Source organism: Palaemon carinicauda, chromosome 34 (genome assembly GCF_036898095.1).
Source record: "Palaemon carinicauda isolate YSFRI2023 chromosome 34, ASM3689809v2, whole genome shotgun sequence".
In the NCBI taxonomy this organism is placed as follows: Eukaryota; Metazoa; Arthropoda; class Malacostraca; order Decapoda; family Palaemonidae; genus Palaemon; species Palaemon carinicauda.
The window spans coordinates 12,426,460-12,445,472 of NC_090758.1; the positions used below are offsets into that span (position 1 = coordinate 12,426,460).

The 19,013-nt window shown below is 39.7% G+C and overlaps 2 protein-coding genes across 2 annotated transcripts; both read left to right on the forward strand.

Moving 5' to 3' along the window:
- Positions 1 to 1,494: 1,494 nt before the first annotated feature.
- Positions 1,495 to 2,046, forward strand: LOC137626709 (uncharacterized). The gene has a single exon (XM_068357717.1). The coding sequence runs from the start codon at positions 1,495 to 1,497 to the stop codon at positions 2,044 to 2,046; it is 552 nt and encodes a 183-aa protein (XP_068213818.1).
- A 15,991-nt stretch (positions 2,047 to 18,037) lies between these two features.
- Positions 18,038 to 18,589, forward strand: LOC137626710 (uncharacterized). The gene has a single exon (XM_068357718.1). The coding sequence runs from the start codon at positions 18,038 to 18,040 to the stop codon at positions 18,587 to 18,589; it is 552 nt and encodes a 183-aa protein (XP_068213819.1).
- The last annotated feature ends 424 nt before the right edge of the window (positions 18,590 to 19,013 follow it).

Here is a 19,013-nt window from a genome sequence, read left to right on the forward strand (position 1 = left end):
CCTTCAAGAAAATACAAGCCTATAACCTATCTCTTCATATATAAACATAAACAAAGACAGATTTATAAGAACTGAAGACATCAAAAATCGTCTACAGACTTTAGGCCCGCCACCCATTCAACAACTCCCAAATCACATATTCTGCAATAGGCCATAGGCTCGTACCCCTTCAACCCTCCCAAGTAATTGACACGAAGCTCCAATTGTGTAGAACCAAATTCGGGTCAGGGAAATGTATTTGAGGCTCGTGGGAGCTGTTGGCACTTCCGAGTGGCACTGAATATCAAGGTTTACGAAGGCCAATAGCTGACTAATTTCGAAATACCTCCGCAACCTGACCTATTTCTGGTTGTTTGTCTCCTCTTGGATTCTTGTTTGAGGTCATATGAATCTATTTTCTGTTTCTGTTAATAAATTCTTTTATCAATTGATCAACAAATGTCATACAGGACCTTCCCTTCAGTAGTAGTCAGTGCTTAAAGTTACATCTTAAGACCATTTTACGAGAGATATTCATTCACAAAACATCAGAGTTACGAAGCATATTTCAGTCAGACCAGAAAAATACCAATGTTTGATTATAATTAGATGTTCAACACGATACCTTTACAAGCACGTACGTATAATGCCTCATATCATTGTCCTTAATAGGATAGATTTAATATTAAGAAGATCAAACATATATAATTATATGCAATCATTGGGAATCAGAAAACTCTTGTTTGAAGTCTTCCTTAAACATGAATAATCCAAGGATATTATTCAACAATGGTTGAAGGGGTCAAACTTAAACATACATTTAAGCAACGATTGTTAAACTTGGACCAACATAAAAAGAGGTTAAGCTAAATCACAGATCATTGATCGCAACATTGCAAATGAACAAGAAAAATTCAGGTCAAAAGGTCAAGTGTCACTCTTATTATTACAAGAGAAATCGAGGTCAAAAGGTCAAGCGTCACTCTTATCATTACGAGTGAAATTGAGGTCAAAAGGTCAAGTGTTACTCTTATGATTACAAGTGAAATCAAGGTCAAAAGGTCAAGTGTGACTCTTATGATTAAAAGTGAAATAAAGGTCAAAAGGTTAATTGTCACTCTTATCATTACGAGTGAAATAAAGGTCAAAAGGTCTATTGTCACTCATATCATTACAAGTGAAATCAAGGTCAAAAGGTCAAGTGTCACTCTTATCATTAAGAGTTAAATTAAGGTTAAATAAAAGGTCAATTGTCACTCTTATGATTAAGAATGAAATGGAGGTCAAAAGATCAAGTATATATCACTTATGATTACAAGGGAAATCAAGGTCGAAAGGTCAAGTATCACTTATGATTACAAGTGAATTCAATGTCAAAAGGTCAAGTGTCATTCATGATTACAAGTTAAGTAAAGGTCAAAAGCTTGTGTCAATCTTATGATTACAAGTGGAATCAAGGTCAAGTGTTATTCTTATGATTACAAGTGAAATCAAGGCCTAAAGGTCGTGTGACTTATGATTACAAGTGAAATCAAGGTCCAAAGGTCAAGCATCACTCTCATGATTACAATTGAAATCAAGGTCAAAAGGTCAAGTGTCACTCCTATGATTACAAGTGAAATAAAGGTCAAAAGGTCTAGTGTCCCTCTTATGCTTACAAGTGAAATAAAGGTCAAAAGGTCCAGTGTCACTTCTATGATTACAAGTGAAATAAAGGTCAAAACGTCAAGTGTCACTCCTATGATTACAAGTGAAATAAAGGTCAAAAGATCAAGTGTCACTCCTATGATTAAAAGTGAAATGAAGGTCAAAAGGTCAAGTGTCACTCCTATGACTACAAGTGAAATAAAGGTCAAAAGGTCAAGTGTCACTCTTAATATTACAAGTGAAATAAAGGTCAAAAGGCCAAGTGTCACTCCTATGATTACAAGTGAAACAAAGGTCAAAAGGTCAAGTGTCACTCCTATGATTACAAGTGAAATAAAGGTCAAAAGATCAAGTGTCACTCATGATTACAAGGGAAATCAATGTCAAATAGTCAACTGTCACTCTTATGATTACAAGTGAAATCAAGGTCAAAAGGCCTAGTGTCACTCATGATTACAAGTGAAATCAAGGTCAAAAGGTCAAGTGTCACTCTTAATATTACTGGTAAAATCAAGGTCAAAAGGTCAAGTGTCACTTATGATTACAAGTGATATCAATGTCAAAAAGGTCATGTGTCCATTCTACATAAAAATGAATTTAAACTCACAAACGGGCAGGTCATTTTCATGATTGTGATAAAGGGTTAATATGGCCTAAAGAGAGAGAGAGAGAGAGAGAGAGAGAGAGAGAGAGAGAGAGAGAGAGAGAGAGAGAGAGAGAAAGAGAGAGAGTGTGTATACCGCAAACGGCGCCAGTAAAATGTCTTCCAATTGTGAAAGTCTCCAAACACCACCAATTCTTTAGTTCCTTACTTGAAGAGGAGATCACAAACCAAGACAATGGAAAGTTTCCCTATTATAAAAAGTTCCAGTAAATAAAATACGCTTTCGAGAACTCACTTATGGTACCAGTAGGTCTATGCAAAATAGCTATAAATTGATCATTTCTTAGTTTCAAAGAAAGCCAACGATGAATGAGAGATCATCAAGAGATTTTGTCCATATTCCAAAATATACCGCTAAACCTTCCCCTCAAATTATGAGGTATATCAAATAATATTGAAATTACCACATTTCGAAAAAGGAAATCGAAAAATGTTGAATTTGTATATAAACAAAAATAAGTTCCAACAAAATTATAGAATAAAACAATGAAAAACGACCAATAATATCACCCTAATCTCTATGAAGAATGAATATCACTATCTAACCTAGGATGGACAGCGCAGTACTCACCAATAGGCCTATAATTGTTCTCCTCCAGAGTAAACTTCAGTATGAAGGTATTTCTTAATCGAAGGCCCTTCTCTGTTTAAGGTCAGTCAGTGTCAACACTGACCAGTCAGACATTATACAGGGAAATGTCATTGCCAGTTAACGATAACGTTTTTAAACTGGATTAGCTGATATACCAGTTAACGACAACATTTTAAAACTAGATCAGTTTAAATACGAGTGAATGATAACATTTTTAAACTGCATCAGGTTATATACCAGTTAATGATAATGTTTTTAATCTATATCAGTTGATATACCAGTTGACCATAACGTTTTTAAGCTGTGTCAGTTGATATAACTGTTAACAATAACGTTTTTAAGCTGTGTCAGTTGACATACCAGTTAATGATAACGTTTTTAGACTGGATCAAAAGATATATCAGTTAACTACAACGTTTTTAAACTTTATTATGAGAAATCGAAACGTTACAGTACTGGATATAGTTACGAAGCTTAGAAATAATATTTTTCGAGTTTATGGCACAGTAAAATTGATTGAATTCTATCTAAATTTAATTATATTCTTATTCTGACAACTGTGATTGAATAGTGTTATTTGGTACACGTGATTTAGGCCGGTAATTTAAGACAATGTTGCTTTCATCAAATGAAGTTACGAAGACTTTCAGGTGTTGGTACGATAATCACTTCCTGGTGTTGGGGCTAAGCATTTTCATCGGCTCTTCCTTAGTTTTCTTCTTATATTCCATGAATTGATTTTTCATTTCCACACATTTAGTATACACATTCTTTCCTTCTGTCCCTTCCTCCTTGAATAAAACGCTTCTTATTATTTTCCCTATCACGATAATCAGATCCTTCGAAATTCGAATAATTTTGGCCGCCATTTTTATTCTTGAAGAAGTCCGTAAACGTTGGCCATAATAATATTAATAAACACTAAGCTATGCTTTATATTGGCGTTCCCGTTGCCTCACTGTATCCGTATCACTTAACGAAATGTTTATATAAAAGAAAAACCACTTAACACTGTTAGAATTACATGAAACAAATAAAAAACAAAGAAAGGCGAAATTTCTTATTAACAAAAGCACGTGTCAAAACACACTGAAACGTTTACTTCCAGTTGCTGGATATAAACATCCCGTGACGTTTGGTCACGTGACTTTTCTGAACCCGCCGATTGGCTGAGCCGTTAGGCTTTACGGAATATGTCGTATATTGTAGAAAATACTTCATAATACGACTAAAAGACGATGCATTGGAAATTATATTATATGATATCATATCAGATATATTTTCCTTATACATATCGTGGCTACACTTATAAAAAAAAATTATTTTAATGTGAATTAAACAATGAATGTTCAGTTCGACGAAATTCATGATCAAACCTTTACAAGGGATTTGTCATTATTCAATCCGTCCAGGAGCAGAGTAGGCCTAAAACATTCGAATTGATATAGTAGATTAAATACATGGAAAGATTTCTTTGAAGGTTTACGTAACTTGAGATATTTCTTTAAGGACAAGAATTAAAACTAGGCATAGGCCTATGCTAGGTTACTTTAGCTCATGCTACAGTGGGCCTAAGACTGTATGCTAAGCTACTATATATAGCTTAAAATTACCTTAATAGGCCTAAATAGAATGTTGCATTTATTCTGAATAAACAATGAAGATAAATGGGTAGATTTAACAGTCTGCTTTCATTTTTGGTTTAGGCCTATTGCGCATGTATTAAATAGATAAAAATGTGTTTAATTTCCATGGAATTGTGGTGTGTCTGAGAGAGAGAGAGAGAGAGAGAGAGAGAGAGAGAGAGAGAGAGAGAGAGAGAGAGAGAGAGAGAGAGTGTGTTAATCAACTACACAATGTCCATAATACGAGAATTCCAAGCGTCCAAATTCTAGATAACTAAAATGCGAGAATAATTACACTAAAGAGGGAATTATCCATTCTGCATTTTTAGCGGGGAGAGAGAGAGAGAGAGAGAGAGAGAGAGAGAGAGAGAGAGAGAGAGAGAGATTTTTCTTCATCACGCATGTGAATGCTTTGCTGAATTATGTGGTAATCACTAAGAATTTCTCTTTCAATACTTTTATTCTAAAATTCAAATTCATTGAATAAATACTAAGAAATTTTATGTAAATCACACCGCATACACATACACATACACACACACTCACACACACACACACACACACACACACACACATATATATATATATATATATATATATATATATATATATATATATATATATATATATATATATATATATATCTAGCCAAGCTACAACCCTAGTTGGATAAAGAAGATGCTATAATCAAAGGGCTCCAACAGGGAAAAATATCCCGGTGAGCAAAGTAAATAAGGAATTAAATAAACAATATGAAAAATAATGAACAATTAGAATAAAATATTTTAAAGACAGTAACATCAAAACAGATATATCACATATAAACTATAATAAGATTTATGTGAGCCTGTTCAACATAAAAACATTTGCTGCAAGTTTGAATTTTTAATATATATATATATATATATATATATATATATATATATATACATTAAAGTGACCATATTTTGATAATTAAAATAAAGGACACCTGAATAGGAGAGGTAGTTGAACAATATAGGCACACAACTTGTGAAGTCCGTCTCAACTGGATCGAGATTGTCCAGAACATTATTCATTGACTTTTCTTTAGTTTTAAAAATGATTCATTATAGATTTTGTTACAAACAGATGTTCATTATTTATGTCAAAGCATTACAATATTGCAATTAAGCATGTTTTGTAGCCTTGAATGATATTATAACTAAATTTTCACCAATGTTTATATTTTATTTTTCAAATATTGAAAATACGGGACAAAAGGCATCCCGGAAAGGGTCGATAAGGGACATGGGACAAATATCATTATTATGGGACAATCCCATCAAATACTAGACGTGTGAATGGTCCCACAGACCCCAACGCTCGGCTGTAGATCTCAAATCCATCAATTTGTGAAAATCGTCCATTTTGAGAATGTTAGGTGACTGACAATACAGTATAGCCTAGTCTGATTGGACGTTCTTAAAAAATATGTTTTTGACCCTAATTACTGGCGTAGGCCTACAATAAGCCTACACCAGTAACTTTATCTCACCAGGAAATGAATTTACAACCTATTTGTCAATCAATTGTTTATAAAGGGGGCGTGCACTTTATTAGGTTAGGTTAGGTTAGGTTAAGAAATCAAGTGTTGAAGACTGAAAATTTTACAAGTAGGCCTATTCAAAAATTATTTTTGCTCATGTTTTGATTTCTTAATAGTTCAATGATTCCAGTTTATAAAGACAATTGAGAAAAAACAGAAAAACAAGAAGCTTATTCTCAATTGCTTTCAGCCGTGGCAAAATGAAATTCTAATTGTGATTTCTTTCTGGTGATAAGACAATTTCTTCTGTATTCTGTATCTAGCCATTGCTTTGATAATATCTATAACAAAACAAACATATAAAAAGGAAATTCAGGTCTATACACAGACTACACATTGCTAATTACTATGTATTCTTTTTGGACTTCTGATTTGAGGTTTTTTTTGTTTGTTATAAAATCAATAAATATGAACTCAAAATTCTCAACCTTATCTCAAAATATTCCAGATGATAATGATAGTGAATGATGAGAATAATGATAATGAAATTATATAAAAATCAAATATGCGTTTTTCACTCACTCCTAAAAAAAGAAAATAGTGTGATTACTGAAAGGAATATCTAAAAGATATCAGTAATAAGAAAGTGTTCTTCTCAGGCTATTTAAATATCTTTATTGTTCATTATATATAAAAATTATTTAGGATGAAAAAACTTCCTTTAGCTAGAGCGTTTCTACAAAATATCTCGTGTGAATTTAACTTGTTTGACAACAGCAGCCCATAAGTCAGAGGAACCGTCTTACCTTATGCGTTTCCTTAGCAGGAAATATCTGGCGTCTCATTGGTTGATTCTTTCTCAGCTGTGATTGGTGGTTGTATATGTGACGTCATCATCCTCTGCTCTGATTGGTGGTATTGCGTGACGTCATATCATCGTATTTTTATGAATTGATTCAACCAGGTAGTAGTGAAAAAAAAAACTATACTTATCGCAGATAAATTATGACTGAAAAATTACAGTTTTTTGTGGAAATAAAGTTGAATTAATAATCAATTTAAAATAAATAGATAATTGATCTTATTGAAGAGTATAAGGTAAATAAATACGTCATATTCAAAGGAATACTTGACTTCGTTCTAGCTACGATGTTAGATGTGCGTGTGTTTGTCTGTTAAGCTGTAGTAAGCGAAGGCAACAGCCAATCACAGCTGAGGAAAGAGAGAGAGAGAGAGAGAGAGAGAGAGAGAGAGAGCAAGAGAGAGAGAAAGTGTGTGTGTGTGTGTGTGTGTGTGTGTGTGTGTGTACGGAGATTAATGAGTTGCTGTTCGAGAAACCTACCCAATTTCAAACGCTCTTGCTATTGGGGATGAAGCTGAAGACTTTTTCGTCTTTCATTGATGGAATTAAGATATATATTCTTCAATATATATAGAAATTGTCCCTTATGGAATGTACTTACAACATATTTTATAAGAGGAATAATTTCTGATTACCAAAATAATCATCTATATTGAGACGTCATGAAATCGTATATTGTGAAATACATATTTCAGATAAATGATGATTCAAAAGCCATAAATTTTAGGGAAAAAAACTCAAAACTATCATTTAGTAATAAAATGGATCTTAAATATCATTGTTGTATATATATAAAAAGAAATAGGATTAAAATACTCCAAAAATACCACGAAATGTTTAACTTGTGCACTTGCTTTGCATAGTGCTTGAAGAAAACGCGCGATGATTTCCATCCTGTGAAGCTCTTGAGGCTTTTGAAATCCATACTCTGGAAGAAGTTCAGAGAAGACGCAACTTTTCTAGGATCATGACCTGCGGGTGTACTGTCAGGATCCGCTCTGCGAATGAAGTAGGTGATTTTCGCTCTTAGTTGTTTCAGTGACATGTCGCTACCCGATGTTTCTCCTTTGAAGAGTTGTCCTCCACCGAAGTCTGAAGTTCTTCGAAGATAGACCTTAAGACTCTCCACTGGGCATAGAGAGACATCTTCCTTCAGGGGGCAGATTCTCCAAGGGCCCCATCTCTTGGTGGGTAGTTCATTCTTAGCGAGAAACGTCGGATCAGGGAAGAGGGTAAGCTCTCCTGTATCTGCGAATAGGATATGACCCTCTTCTCTTGATAATGCCACTATTTCACTGACTCGGGCTCCCGAGGCGAGAGCAAAAAGGAAGATAACTTTTTGAGTCAAGTCTTTTAGAGGGCATGAATCGTTGTCCAGGTTAGAGGCAAAATGGAGCACCTTGTCCAGGGACCAGGAGACAGGTTTTGGCGGAGGTGCTGGGGGTAGTCTAGCGTATGACTTTGGTAATTTATTGAAGATATCACTGGACAAATCAATCTGGAAGGCGTATAGGAGTGGTCTAGTCAAAGCCGATTTGCAAGTGGAAATCGTGTTGGCTGCTAAGCCTTGTCCATGAAGGTGAATGAAGAAGGACATACAAAAATCAATGGTGATTTCCGCAGGATTTTTTGCCTTGACTAAAGAGACCCACTTTCTCCAGGAAGATTCGTATTACCGTCTTGTAGATTCAGTCTTGTATTCCTCGAGGAAGTCTAAACTTTTCTTCGAGATTCCAAACCTTTTCTTTGTGGCTAAGGAGAGAAAATCATGAGATGAAGGTCCCTGACTTTCAGTGATGAAGCGAAGACAGTCGACTTCTGTACTTGTTGAGAGAGAACTGGGCCCGGTAGGGGGATCAGCGTGGGCTGCAGCTCCAGGACCAGAGGGTACCAATTGCTCCGTTCCCACTTTGGAGCCACTAGGGCCGCTGTCCCTTTGAAGGTTCTCAGTTTAGAGAGGACTTTCAGCAGAATGCTGGGGGGAGGGAACAGGTATATCCTGGACCATCTGTTCCAATCCAGTGACATAGCATCCACTGCTTCTGCCTTGGGGTCCTCGTACGGGGCCACATATCGAGGAAGTTGATTGTTGTCGCTCGTCGCAAAGAGATCGATCTGAAGTTCCGTGACTTGGTGAGAGATGAAGGAGAATGCCCTTGCGTCTAGAGACCATTCCGACTCTATTGGGCTTGTCCTTGATAGAGCGTCCGCCGTCACGTTGCGGAATCCTTGTATGTGAACTGCAGACAGGTGCCATTTCTTCTTTTCTGCCAAACGAAAGATCGGAAGAAGTACCTGATTTATCTGGGGCGATCTCGAGCCCTGACGATTGAGACATCTGACTACCACTGAGTTGTCCAGAGTCAGACGAATGTGGATCGAGGGAGGCGGGGAGAGTTTCTTCAGGGTGAGAAGAACCGCCATGGCCTCCAAGATGTTGATGTGAAACGTCTTGAATAGGGGAGACCCTTGAACCTGTCGTTGGTGGGAGTGACCTCCCCAACCCTCCAGTGAAGCGTGCGTGTGGATGTTGATCAATGGAGGCGGGTGTTGAAGAGGAATGGACCTTTTCAGGGCCTTTGCTTCCGACCACGGCTTTAAAAGTGAGCGAAGTCTGTTTGGCAGCTGTCTCTTGAGGTCTCTTCGAGCGATGGATGCGAAACGTCTCCAGACTCCCACAGCATCCTTTAACTGTGCGCGAAGCACTGGGTTTGTCACAGAGGTGAACTGTAGAGAGCCGAGGACTTGTTCCTGCTGTCGTCTTGAGATCCGTTTGGATTTTAGAAGTCTTCTGACAGACCCTGCTATTTCCTTCCTTTTCTTCTGTGGGATGGAAAGGTGGTGTGACTGAAGATCCCAATGGATTCCCAACCATTGGAACTTCTGAGCTGGTGAGAGGCGAGATTTCTCGGCGTTTATCTTGAATCCCAGATGCTCTAGGAACTGGGTAACTGTGTTGCAGGCTCTTACACAATCTTCGGGTGATGTCGCCCACACTAACAAGTCGTCTAGGTAGGCCATCACTTGGACGCCCTGAAGACGGAGATGTTGGACGATTGCGTCTGCCAGCTTGGTGAAGATCCGTGGAGCCACGTTGAGCCCGAAGGACATGGCCCTGAAGGCGTAACTTTTCCTTTGGAGTCGAAATCCTAGGTAGGAGGAAGCGTAATGATTCATTGGAATGTGCCAGTAGGCATTCGCCAGGTCTATGGAGACCGTGTAGGCCCTTTGAGGCAGAAGGGTCCTTATTTGTTGCAGAGTCAGCATCTCGAATTTGTTGTTCGCAATGAACTTGTTGAGAGGGGATAAGTCTAGAATGACTCTGAGTTTGTCGGAGTCTTTCTTGGGAACGCAAAATAGTCTCCCTTGGAACCTGGTTGACTTTACTCTCCTTATCACCTTCTTGTTCAAGAGTTCTAGGACATATTCTTCCGGGGGGGGGGGGGGTTGACTGTTGGAAGAATTGCTAGAAGGCTGGGGGTGGTTGAGTCCAGCTCCAGCCTAGTCCCTTCTTGACATTGCTGTGTGCCCAGGGATCGAAGGTCCAACGATCCTGGAATTGGCTGAGTCTTCCTCCCACCGGAAGCACTTCATTGCTTCTGGTGTCCCGAGGGTTTGCCACCTCGGCCGCTAGCTCCCCTTCCTCCTCTGCCTCTCGAGGGACGGCGAGAAGAATCTCTGCCGGAGCCTCTGCTTGAGCCCCTACCTCTGGGACGAAAGGTAGTAGAGTGTTGCTCATACGCAGGGGTGAAGACCGGTGACTGCGACACTACCGGTTGGGGGACCAACTGAAAAGTCTGTTGTGGCTGCGTGACCACTTGGGGAGTAGCGGGACCCGGAAACTGTCGTCTCTGTTGACGTTGCTGGGGTTTCGGCTTCTGATTTTTCCTCTTAGGCTGAGGGCCATCATCCTGAGAGGACTTCCTCTTTCGTGACATGCCCCACTTGTGGAGAAGGTTCTTATTCTCTGTGGCGGTTTTGTCTACAATCTCTTTCACCAAAGAAGATGGAAAGAGATACTTGCTCCAGATATTGGAGGAAATCAGCCTCCGGGGTTCGTGTTTCACCGTTGCGTTGGCGAACACGAATTCACGACAGGCTCTGCGAGCCCTAGTGAAGCTATATAGGTCCTTTGTCACCGTTGCCAAGTGCGAATTGGCTAGGACAATATAAAAGTCCGGGATTCTAGTATCCCCGGCCATAAGTTCAAGCTGTAACTGGTGGGACAGCGACGCGGCAAGCCTCTCCTTCGTATCCTGTTCCCTACGAAGGAGGTGATCATTTAGCCTTGAGAGGTCCTCATTAAATTGACGACCGGCTACGTCAGGCTCTAGTTTCCCTACCGTGAAGGTTGACTGGATGTCTTTCCAGTGCCTATCATCGGGAGGAACAGTAATGGAGAAGGGTCTGCACTCCTCCAGTGCAGGGCAAGGTTTCCCTTCCTTCACTGCCTTTAAGACTGCTGTGAAGGCCTTTTCGATGAAGGGGAAGGTCGCAGCATTTGGCGCAACGAAGGTTGGATGCTTCTTGCTAAGCGCCGGCATCTTGGAGTTGGTGAAACCCCTACTCTTCACCGCCTGGGCTAACATAGCTTGGGCCTTTGCGAGATCGAACACGATAACCTCCTTCGGTTCGGTCTCCTCCTTTGAGGCTGGTTCGGACCTGAGCCGGACGTAACAATCCGGATAAGCCTTGAAATTCGGGAAGAACTCCACTTCTTCCAGCAAGATAGAGCCAACCCTTTCACTGATGTAGATTTTGCCTGTTGTAATTGGCATATGCTCGTCATATCTCCATGGGTTAGCCTCCGAGCAGGTGGGGAGGTCCTTAACCGAAATCCTTTTCGGTTGCTTAAGGCTGACGAGAGTCGTCCTGAATTGCTCCTGAGTTTCTCGTAGCTTTCTTTCCATGAGGGCTTCAAGCATCTTGAAGACCTCTTGAGTGACCGATGGAAGAAGGTCCGGGGTGGCAGAAGTCGAAGGAACAGGTTCCTCGGAAGGTGCAGGAGTTGCTGCGTGAGCAGGAGCAGGAGCAACCTCGGTCTCCGAATCAGGGTATTCCACCTGATCTTCCTCATAGTCGAGTTCCTCGCCCATGAGGTTCTTCTCCGTTTCTTCCGACACTTCCGACATACGTTCCACGTTGTCAGAATCTAGATGGCACTCATGCATGGACTGGGCGATGACAACGTCAGGTTCCACCACGACCTGGACGGTGGGAATCTGATCACGGGGGACCACAGAGTCTTTGGATGCCTTTGGGAAAAGACAGGCCCTCAAGTCTTCGTTGGGAAGATACGGTCCGGTGGCGTTCTTCTGGAAGCCACGCACCTATTTGCGTAGCTTCTCTCTAGCGTTGTCCCTTGCCTCCGCAGATGGAGGATCGTCAAACGCCTCGACCAAACGACTCTTGCAGACTGTGCAGTTCTGCGGGTCCCAATACTTCAGGTCGCATTTCTTGGCGGCGCAGGGGGCGTGGGTCCGGCACGCTTTGAGCCCGTAGAAGTCCGGGTGCTTCACCCTGCAGAAGTTGCTCTAACACTTCATATACTCCTCCTGTAAAAGAAAGAGATCATGAGTATATGGAAGGCATAAGAATGACTTACATTACTCTAAAATTAGGATATCTTAATCTAAATTTAAAATTAATTTAATTATAAGGCATTTTAATGCTTCAGATTAATGAGCGGGAACGGAAGTAGATAGACACATACTTGTGAATCCCGCCCAGCCGGTTACCGTAACCTTATCTGTAGACAATCTCTTTTGTGTCCGAAGGTCACAATGAGGGAAATCCATATGGATAAGCCGAGCTAGGCTTCTAACAGAAATTGCCTGCAGAGTGTAGCAGGGTCTGAGACCACTCAGATCCATGGAGGAGAAGGGGTATAGGATAAACCCCTTATTAAATGTAGGTTCCGGCAATCGACTGCACTAAGATACACAGAGTATTCTGGAATATTGTAATGTGCAATCAAACCGCATAGCCACAATCTTGGATAGTAAGACAATACCTATATGGAAGTGGCCAAGCCATCTGGCTGCAGTATATTGACTGTCGGCATGTAGCCGGCAGGCATGGAAGGGGTGCATGTCCGTTAACGTCTCATGAGGGTGCCGGCAGACCGACGGGACACCGGAGGCCGGTCCTGCAGGGTGGAAGTCATCATGACAGACACACTGAGTATCTAAAGGATAATACCATCGTGGCGACCGCCGGCACAGCGGCAGGTCGTCGGCAGGGGGTGGCGGCTCCGGCAGCCGAGGGCTGACGGCATGATGAGCCTTGGATAAATTCATAAGATAGATAAGTATATGTTTGTATACCTAGATTGCCGGCAATCAATGCCGGCATGCGGGTGGCCGACTCCGAAAGTCGGCCGGCTTTTACTAGGTAAAAATGAGGGGTGGGACGTCGGCGGTATGTCGACGGAAGGCGGCAGCCTCCGGCACACAGAAGGCTGACGTCTTAGAGGGGGGAGGCATCTTATGAAAGAATATCACCTGAGGTAGTGGCGGTTATCGCCGGCAGTAGACACGGCAAGGGACCGGCACCAGGATAGAAAGAGAGAAAGGTAAGGAGGGATGGAAGGGGTAAGATCCCATACCCCTCCGGCATCCCTCCGGAGAGAGTGCACTCATGATAGGAGTGGATATCCCAAACATCCGGCAGCAGAGAGCCGGCAGTAGGCCGGGTGCCTGGGGTAATCCAAGAGAGGGTTAGAGGGCACTCAAGAGGGGGGAATCCCCCGCCGGCAGGACCGCCGCCGGCGAGCACCCCCATAGAACGCTATGAAGGGTATGTGTACCAGAGCGGCCAGCTCAGCAGGAGAACAACTAGCCCTACCACTCCACCCAAGGGAGGGGTTGTAGGACTAAGGACAGATGTGTGTAGGCAAGCCTACACCAAAGGGATAGGTGGGGAGGGGGAAGAATAGGTCTTTCTATAGAGGAGACTCTGTATGACAACGGCCACCAAGGTAAGCGAGAACGCTCCCTAACCTAGGGTAGGTAGCCCAGAATGAGAACGGTACAGATGTACCGTCTCAAACTATAATAAGGCAGAGTCAACCCAGAGAGCTAACCTCGAGTAGGAGGACTAACTCCTAGGCTAGGAAGGCCTGAAAGACACATCGCCAGTCACAGGGAGGAAGGAGTAACCCAACCAGGTGCAACTAAAGAAGGGCAGGGCCTTTCCTAATCTCTCAGTCACGACCATAAGGGAGGGTCATTCCCTTAGGGGAGACAGAGAAGCGATAAATACTCTGTTTGTAGACAAGATTCCCCTATATAGAAGGGAAAGCAAAAGTACTCAGAGGGAATGCCCGCAGGCAGGGGGATTAGAGAGCATATAGGGGTTCCTACATTAGGTTAGGAGGGGATGATACACAATCAACACAGTCCCCTATATGGTCCCTGAAGGCGAAAACCCTTACATCACAGTAAATAGTATGTTTAATAATGCCACAATCTTCATAACTTAACCTAGGAACACTGGTATATATCATGCATGAAAACAAGCACTAGGCTCAGCCTAGGGGCTAAGCTAGCGATCTAGTATGGGGTCGAATGGCGACCGAGTCTGATGAGCGCTAAAACACGATATAAGTATTTCCTATCTATGAAGACTAAATAACTAATAATATTAATTAGTTAAATGACCGGAGAGGGCAGTTCTGGCTAACTAAATAAAGCATGCAACATGAACAGCGACGCCATAAAATGGCACGTCCGGTATCGGCAGAGCTCAGCCACAAAACACAATATTTTACGAAAAGTAGAAGTTACTTTACGGCTAGAGCTTATTTAAACAATACTGGGACCTGGTCCTCAACTTTCCAGAAGGCGAGGCTGAAGGTAGCGACATAACGGAGATGTAAGCAGATGAAAAAAGCACTTTGGGAAAATCAGACTTAAGCAAGGAGCTACAGGCGAAAGGATGAGGACGGACGTGACGTCATTTAGCAATGACGCCCGTTTGTTTACGTCTCGAGTACCAAAAGCAGCCACGGATGAGTGTAACTTTAGAACGGCTCCCCAGTTATTCAACCACTCTTCCATATCGAAGTGTTAACTCTATATGGGGTGCAGATAGCTATGTGGCGTGTTAATACATGCGTCCCCTGTTGATATACGATATCCTAGAGGGAAACCCTTAGGGTACTCGCACCAGAAGTTAGAATTCTGTGATAACCTTTAGTTTAATTCTCTGGGAATATCCACTGTAGTTAAATATACCCTAGGAAGCTACTGAAGGAACCTTCCATCAGGACGTCATGGCTTGAGCCCAAAAAACATATTTTAAGAACATCCAATCAAACTAGTCTGAACTGTATTGTCATGATAGGCTCAGTCACCTAACATTTTTAAAATGGTAGATTTTCACAAATTGATGGATTTTAGATCTACAGCCTAGCGTTGGGGTCTGTGGGACCGTTCACACGTTTAGTATTTGATGGGATTGGCCCATAATAATGATATTTGTCCCATGTCCCTTGTCGCCCTTCCTGGGATGCCTTTTGTCCTGTAATTTCAATATATGAAAAACATATATTTTGATGAAAATATCCTTCAAAGCTACAAAACATGCTTCATTGCAATATTGTAATGCTTTGACAATTGTAATGAACACCTGTTTGTAACAAAATCTGCAATGAACAATTTTTAAAACAAAATAAAATTCAATGAAGAAGGTTCTGGACAATCTGGATCAAGTTGAGACGGACTTCACAAGTTGTGTGTCTATATTGTTTATATTGTTCAATATCTTTCCAATTTATGTGTTCTCTATTTCATTTATCAAAATAGGGACACCCTGATATATATATATATATATATATATATATATATATATATATATATATATATATATATATATATATATATATATATATATATATATATATATATATCAGTGTGTGTGTATGTGTGTGTATGTAGTACGATTTACATAAATTTTCCTAGTATTTATTGAATGATATTAAATTATAGAAATAAATGTATCAAAAGAGAAATTCTTGGGGTTAAGGTTAGGGTTCAATTTAGTCGACCCTATGCTCTACCTTGACCTTGACCTTTGACCTACGGCTTTCAAAATTTAATCACTTCCACGTCTCAACATAATTAACCCTTGAAAGTTTCACTACTCTATGAGTAAAATTGTGGCCAGAAAGTCCAAAACAAACAGAAAAACAGACAAACAGGAGCGAAAACATAACCTCCTCCCAACTTCGTTGACGGAGGTAATTAGATTATAACAATGATTAATAAATTAAGAGTATTTTTGTTAAGGCAAATACATTTAAATATCAAATATTTTCTTAAACTATTATTAACATATGGATTACATATGAACTAGAGGCTGACTCCTGGGCTAGAAGACATTAGGGCTTTTTTTTAAGTGGTTTCATATACAAAATATTCTTTTGTCAATATATGAAGAAAATAATAAGAAAAAGAAAGATAAAACTTTGTATATACATTGAAATGAGGTAATTCTAAAATATGTTGATAGTATGAACTTTTTTTGAATAAAACATATAATCATAAACTTCTTGTGCATTGATTTACTAAACCAATGCATTGTAGACTAAAACACAGCTATACCTATCAAACAAATCACATTAATGATATACAGTAAAGTCTTGAAAAATTACCTTCATGATAAGCCTTCAAGAAAATACAAGCCTATAACCTATCTCTTCATATATAAACATAAACAAAGACAGATTTATAAGAACTGAAGACATCAAAAATCGTCTACAGACTTTAGGCCCGCCACCCATTCAACAACTCCCAAATCACATATTCTGCAATAGGCCATAGGCTCGTACCCCTTCAACCCTCCCAAGTAATTGACACGAAGCTCCAATTGTGTAGAACCAAATTCGGGTCAGGGAAATGTATTTGAGGCTCGTGGGAGCTGTTGGCACTTCCGAGTGGCACTGAATATCAAGGTTTACGAAGGCCAATAGCTGACTAATTTCGAAATACCTCCGCAACCTGACCTATTTCTGGTTGTTTGTCTCCTCTTGGATTCTTGTTTGAGGTCATATGAATCTATTTTCTGTTTCTGTTAATAAATTCTTTTATCAATTGATCAACAAATGTCATACAGGACCTTCCCTTCAGTAGTAGTCAGTGCTTAAAGTTACATCTTAAGACCATTTTACGAGAGATATTCATTCACAAAACATCAGAGTTACGAAGCATATTTCAGTCAGACCAGAAAAATACCAATGTTTGATTATAATTAGATGTTCAACACGATACCTTTACAAGCACGTACGTATAATGCCTCATATCATTGTCCTTAATAGGATAGATTTAATATTAAGAAGATCAAACATATATAATTATATGCAATCATTGGGAATCAGAAAACTCTTGTTTGAAGTCTTCCTTAAACATGAATAATCCAAGGATATTATTCAACAATGGTTGAAGGGGTCAAACTTAAACATACATTTAAGCAACGATTGTTAAACTTGGACCAACATAAAAAGAGGTTAAGCTAAATCACAGATCATTGATCGCAACATTGCAAATGAACAAGAAAAATTCAGGTCAAAAGGTCAAGTGTCACTCTTATTATTACAAGAGAAATCGAGGTCAAAAGGTCAAGCGTCACTCTTATCATTACGAGTGAAATTGAGGTCAAAAGGTCAAGTGTTACTCTTATGATTACAAGTGAAATCAAGGTCAAAAGGTCAAGTGTGACTCTTATGATTAAAAGTGAAATAAAGGTCAAAAGGTTAATTGTCACTCTTATCATTACGAGTGAAATAAAGGTCAAAAGGTCTATTGTCACTCATATCATTACAAGTGAAATCAAGGTCAAAAGGTCAAGTGTCACTCTTATCATTAAGAGTTAAATTAAGGTTAAATAAAAGGTCAATTGTCACTCTTATGATTAAGAATGAAATGGAGGTCAAAAGATCAAGTATATATCACTTATGATTACAAGGGAAATCAAGGTCAAAAGGTCAAGTATCACTTATGATTACAAGTGAATTCAATGTCAAAAGGTCAAGTGTCATTCATGATTACAAGTTAAGTAAAGGTCAAAAGCTTGTGTCAATCTTATGATTACAAGTGGAATCAAGGTCAAGTGTTATTCTTATGATTACAAGTGAAATCAAGGTCTAAAGGTCGTGTGACTTATGATTACAAGTGAAATCAAGGTCCAAAGGTCAAGCATCACTCTCATGATTACAATTGAAATCAAGGTCAAAAGGTCAAGTGTCACTCCTATGATTACAAGTGAAATAAAAGTCAAAAGGTCTAGTGTCCCTCTTATGCTTACAAGTGAAATAAAGGTCAAAAGGTCCAGTGTCACTTCTATGATTACAAGTGAAATAAAGGTCAAAACGTCAAGTGTCACTCCTATGATTACAAGTGAAATAAAGGTCAAAAGATCAATTGTCACTCCTATGATTAAAAGTGAAATGAAGGTCAAAAGGTCAAGTGTCACTCCTATGACTACAAGTGAAATAAAGGTCAAAAGGTCAAGTGTCACTCTTAATATTACAAGTGAAATAAAGGTCAAAAGGCCAAGTGTCACTCCTATGATTACAAGTGAAACAAAGGTCAAAAGGTCAAGTGTCACTCCTATGATTACAAGTGAAATAAAGGTCAAAAGATCAAGTGTCACTCATGATTACAAGGGAAATCAATGTCAAATAGTCAACTGTCACTCTTATGATTACAAGTGAAATCAAGGTCAAAAGGCCTAGTGTCACTCATGATTACAAGTGAAATCAAGGTCAAAAGGTCAAGTGTCACTCTTAATATTACTGGTAAAATCAAGGTCAAAAGGTCAAGTGTCACTTATGATTACAAGTGATATCAATGTCAAAAAGGTCATGTGTCCATTCTACATAAAAATGAATTTAAACTCACAAACGGGCAGGTCATTTTCATGATTGTGATAAAGGGTTAATATGGCCTAAAGAGAGAGAGAGAGAGAGAGAGAGAGAGAGAGAGAGAGAGAGAGAGAGAGAGAGAGAGAGAGAGAGAGAGAAAGAGAGAGAGTGTGTATACCGCAAACGGCGCCAGTAAAATGTCTTCCAATTGTGAAAGTCTCCAAACACCACCAATTCTTTAGTTCCTTACTTGAAGAGGAGATCACAAACCAAG

Coding starts and splice junctions, on each gene's coding strand:
- LOC137626709 (XM_068357717.1), top strand. CDS start 1,495: ATGATTACAAGTGAAATCAAGGTCCAAAGGTCAAGCATCACTCTCATG.
- LOC137626710 (XM_068357718.1), top strand. CDS start 18,038: ATGATTACAAGTGAAATCAAGGTCCAAAGGTCAAGCATCACTCTCATG.